This window comes from Leuciscus leuciscus (genome assembly GCF_965113295.1).
Source record: "Leuciscus leuciscus genome assembly, chromosome: 10".
Classification (NCBI taxonomy): Eukaryota; Metazoa; Chordata; class Actinopteri; order Cypriniformes; family Leuciscidae; genus Leuciscus; species Leuciscus leuciscus.
The window spans coordinates 43729284-43734283 of NC_138734.1; the positions used below are offsets into that span (position 1 = coordinate 43729284).

The window sequence follows — 5000 nt, forward strand, 5'->3', positions numbered from 1 at the left end:
TTCCCCACAGACGTTCCACCCAAAGGAATGTGGTAAGCACCTATGGCCGCCACATAGACCTTTAAAGTGGACGGGGTCAGACCTGCAGTGAACCGTTCCTGCAGGAACTCCAGCACTGTACCAATTGGGCAGTGGACTGGGTCCAACCGACGGTCACTACACCAAGAAGTGAATACTCTCCACTTCAGGGCATAAAGTTTCCTCGTGGAGGGAGCTCTGGACTGTAGAATGGTCTCAACAACCTCGGTTGAGAGACCTGACTCTATGAGCTGGGCCCCCTCAGAGGCCAAGCCCACAGGTTCCACAGTTCTGGCCGAGGGTGAAATATCGAGCCCTCTGCCTGGGACAGAAGGTCCCTCCTGACGGGTAACTCCAGAGGATGCCCATCGAGGAGGGACACAAGATCGGGAAACCATACTCTGCCCGGCCAGCGCGGGGCTATAAGAAGTAGATGGACCCGGTCCCTGCGAACTCTTTCCAGAACTCCCGGGAGCAGAGCCACTGGGGGAAAGGCGTACAGACGTAGCCTCGGCCACGTCTGTACCATAGCATCCAGTCCCAGAGGAGCTGGATGCGTGAGGGAGAACCAAAGTGGACAGTGAGACGTCTCTCGAGACGCAAACAGATCCACTTGTGCTTGGCCAAACTCCCTCCATATCAGCTCCACCACCTCGGGGTGGAGCCTCCATTCCCCGGGCCTCTGCCCCTGCCTCGACAGAGTGTCTGCTCCAATATTCTGGACCCCGGGGATGTAAGCTGCCCTGAGTGACAGTAACTTCCCCTGGGACCACAAGAGGATATGGCGTTGCAAGTTGGATAACGGGCGCGAGCGCAAACCCCCTTGGTGGTTGATATAGGCGACTACCGATGTGTTGTCCGTATGTACTAGCACATGGTGCCCCCTGAGATCTGTGATAAAGCTCCTCAGAGCCCGGAAGACAGCTAACATCTCTAGGCGATTGATATGCCAGGAACGATGATGGTCTTCCCACAGACCTTGAGACGAGCGACCCTCCAGGATCGCTCCCCAGCCCGTGAGGGAAGCATCCGTCGTTAGCAATTTGCGACGACAAGGAGCTCCCAACACTGGGCCCTGGGACAGGAACCAAGGTTTCTTCCACATAACCAAGGCACGTAGGCATCGCCGCGTGACCCTGATTGTGCGAAATGGGTTGCCCCTCGGGGAAAACCCCCTGGTCCTGAGCCACCACTGCAGGGGCCTCATGTGTAGCAGTCCAAAAGGTATCACGTTGGAAGCTGCTGCCATGAGACCCAACAGTCTCTGGAACTGTTTGACAGTGAGTAGCTGGCCTAGCTTTACACTTTTCACAGCTGCAAGGATGGAATCTATCCGTGGCGGTGACAGGCGCGCCTGCATCGACACAGAATCCCAAACCACGCCTAGAAAAGTGGTCCTCTGTAGTGGAGAAAGCACACTTTTCTTGGCGTTCAGCCGTAACCCCAACTCTTTCATGTGGGCGAGAACAACATCTCGATGTTGAACCGCCATCTGATGCGAATGAGCTAAAATCAACCAATCGTCGATGTAGTTCATAATGCGAATACCCTGGAGGCGCAGTGGCGCCAGAGCTGCATCCATGCATTTGGTGAAAGTGCGGGGTGATAAAGCTAGGCCGAATGGAAGAACTCGATATTGGTATGCTTTGCCCCCGAAAGCAAACCTCAGGAACTTCCAATGACACGGACGGATGGATATATGGAAATATGCGTCCTTGAGGTCTATCGTGACAAACCAGTCCTCGGACCTGATCTGTGGCACGATCTGCCTCAATGTTAACATTTTGAACTTGAGCTGCATGACTGACTCGTTCAGAACTCGAAGATCTAAAATGGGACGCAATCCCCCGTCCTTTTTTGGAACTATGAAGTACCGGCTGTAAAACCCGGTTTCCCTGCTGGAGGGAGGTACATATTCTATGGCCCCTTTCTCTAACAGAGTGTTCACTTCCTGTTCCATAACCAGAACCTGCTCGGGGCCCACCACTGTGGGCAGGACCCCCATAAACCGAGGTGGGCGTTTCTTGAATTGTATCTGATACCCTTTTTCCACGGTCTGCAGGACCCAACGAGAAACATTTGACAGTAGCTTCCACGCTGTCAAAGATTCTACTAGAGGTACCAGCCTCTCGAGACTGGTTTCTGGATTTTGTTGCTGTTGAGTAGTCGGTTCGACGCCCTGTAACGGCGTACCGGCAGGGAACGACCGAACAGACTGCTCTAGCACCCTCCTCGGAGGGGGCGGGCATCCCGAGGCCACTACGTTTCCGGGTGGACCTTGAGATATGTGCTCGCCGGAGACCGCTGCGCCCTGTAACACCAGAGGTGGCAGGGTTGGCAGAACGGTCCCCTGAGGGCACCGAAGAGAGACGGGCACCGTAAAAAGAGGTGTTAACCGCTCTGCTTCGGGGGGAACTACCCTCATTTGTCCTGGGTCCTCGGACGTCAGGACTTTTTCCCAGCAGCCTTCTTGGCAGTAATAACGGTCCGCAGATCCGTTTTACCCCTCAAAGACTGCTGGGTTTGAGCGCGCCCTCCGTGTCCCCGAGGTTTTTGTGGGGGAGCACGGGAGGAAACGCTCTGTTTCTGAGTGGCACGGTGCTCAGCGCTCTTTTTAGAGGAGTGAGGCTGCTCCCGCTCAGCAGCCTCATAGAAAGAACGGCGGGGGAGAAGTTTTTGGAGAGCAGCTGCTTGTTTGGCAGCTTCTTGTGATTTTGCTACTGCACTATTAACTGCATCGCCAAATAAACCAACCGTGGAGACCGGAGCATCTAAGAGAACATTTTTTTCTTTGTCTTTAATGTCGCTCAGATTGAGCCACAGATGCCTCTCAGTGGCCACCAGGGCTGCCATAGACCGCCCAATTGATCTGGCGGTCTCCTTGGTGGCCCTGAGAGACAGATCTGTGGCTCTGCGTAGTTCAGCCACAGTGTCAGGACCAATACCCCCGCCCTCCTCTAAATCACCCAGCAGTTCAGCCTGATAGGCTTGCATAATAGACATCGTATGCAGACACGCTGCAGCTTGACCAGCGGCTGCATACGATTTATGAACCAGGGAAGATGTTGTTTTAACTGGTTTAGATGGAAGTGTAGGAGTCTTCAGGGAAGATGCCGTTGCTGGAGAGAGATAGCTCGCAAGCGTCTCTTCCACCTTCGGCATCTCCCCATAACCATGCTCTTTATATTTATAAATGGAAGAGTAGTGGGATGTGTGTGGTGAAAATACTCTGTATAACACTGGTTTCCCCCACGATCTCGACACCTCGGTGTGGAGATCGGGAAAAAACGGAAGACTCCTGCGCTGGGGCTGCGCACGAGATGGGAACTTTCTTTTTGAGCGAACGTCCTGCCTATCCTCTGGCCACTCAATAGAAAGTCTGTCAACTGCTCTAGTGATAACATCGAGCAGTTCCTCAAACGCGTGAGACTGAGGTGGCGAATCCTCAGACTCAGCTTCAATACTCACAACATCCAACTCCTCAGAGCTGGACAATTGCAGTATTGGTGCCTCTATCAGGGGGGAAGAAACCGCAGCACGTGCTTCCACACCCTGATGAGAGGCACTGGATCTGTCAGATTGAGGCTGAGATAAGGCAGAGCCCGTCTCAACATCCACTGACAGATCCATTTGCGAACCCCAGGTCTGAGATCGCCGCCGAGCCTCAGCCGCGGCGGGACCCGAGCCCTGGGGAACGTGGTCGGGATTGAACCGAGCCAAACGGGATCGGAGCGTACGCAATGGAAGCGCCTCGCAATGCACACAGTCACCACCCTCGAGTGCTGACTGGGCATGCTCCTCACCCAAACAAACAACACAAAGAGTGTGTGTGTCCATCCCTGCCCGCGTTATTTAACGGGAGGTGACACACACACTCTTTGTACTCGATACTGCTGCTTGCTCGCCATAACTGAATCAATATATATATATATATAGACAGACAACACCAAATAACAAGGACAGATTTCAACACAGAGCGCAACTGAAGACTCAGAAAGCTTTCGTTTTCTGTTTCGGGCCGGCTTTTATAGTTTCCTGGTACGTGACGTCACCCGCCTCTGACGTTCCGCCACACCATTGGACTGATTTTACATGTGCTTCAAGACGTCATCACGCAAAGCGTTCCCCATAGCGTCATTCTCGACGCAACGGGAGTTCCCTTGAAAGGGAACGAATTGTTAGTAGTAATAATTATCATAATAAATGCATTTACAAAAATGACTCATTTGCATTTATAACCTAAATAAAAAAGAATGCAATTTATTATAATTATAAATGCAAATAATAATTTATCATATTAAATCCATTTACTATCATTTATTTATACTAATTTACATTTATAACCTAAAGAAAAAACGAATTATTATTACTAATAATTATAATTATAAATGCATTTATAAAAAAATATTATTAACTCTAATTTGCATTAGTAACCTAAAGAAAAAAATATATTCTTTCAAGCCTGCCACTATGAATGCTTAAAAATGCATTTTATAATACAATTTATTATAATTATATTACAAAATTATACAGTATCATATTAAATGCATTAATAATAATTTATTTACTACAATTTGCATTATTCTTACAACTCTGCCAGTATGAAATGCTTATAAATGCAATGTAAATGTCAATGCAAATTATAATAAATAATGAATTCTTATACTAAATGCTATTTATATTACATGATGTATAGTTAAACACGTTACCCTCAGATTCTCATTAGTGTGTTGTGTCTGGCTGGTTTACAGTGAGTTCACTGGGTCTGTTCGCTCTGCTGATTCTCATTGGTGTGTTTCTCTCCTCTCTCTCGTCCAGAGATCTGTCTTCTGACGCGCGGCAGACGTACGGCTAGCGTCCGGTCCGACACGTACTGTCGCCTCTACTCGCTGTCGGTGGATAACTTCAACGAGGTCCTGGAGGAGTATCCCATGATGAGGAGAGCGTTCGAGACCGTCGCTGTGGACCGCCTGGACCGCATC

The 5000-nt window shown here is 50.0% G+C and overlaps 1 protein-coding gene across 1 annotated transcript in view; it reads left to right on the top strand.

Moving 5' to 3' along the window:
- The window catches only part of hcn4 (hyperpolarization activated cyclic nucleotide-gated potassium channel 4), a gene marked incomplete at its 5' end in the record, with an annotated part of 105077 nt that overhangs the window by 89453 nt on the left and 10624 nt on the right, over positions 1 to 5000 (top strand). Inside the window, one exon of the mRNA XM_082182325.1 lies at positions 4837 to 5000. This exon is cut by the window's right edge and continues 1 nt beyond it. Coding sequence (XP_082038451.1) covers positions 4837 to 5000 — 164 coding nt within the window. The remainder of the gene's footprint in view (positions 1 to 4836) is intronic.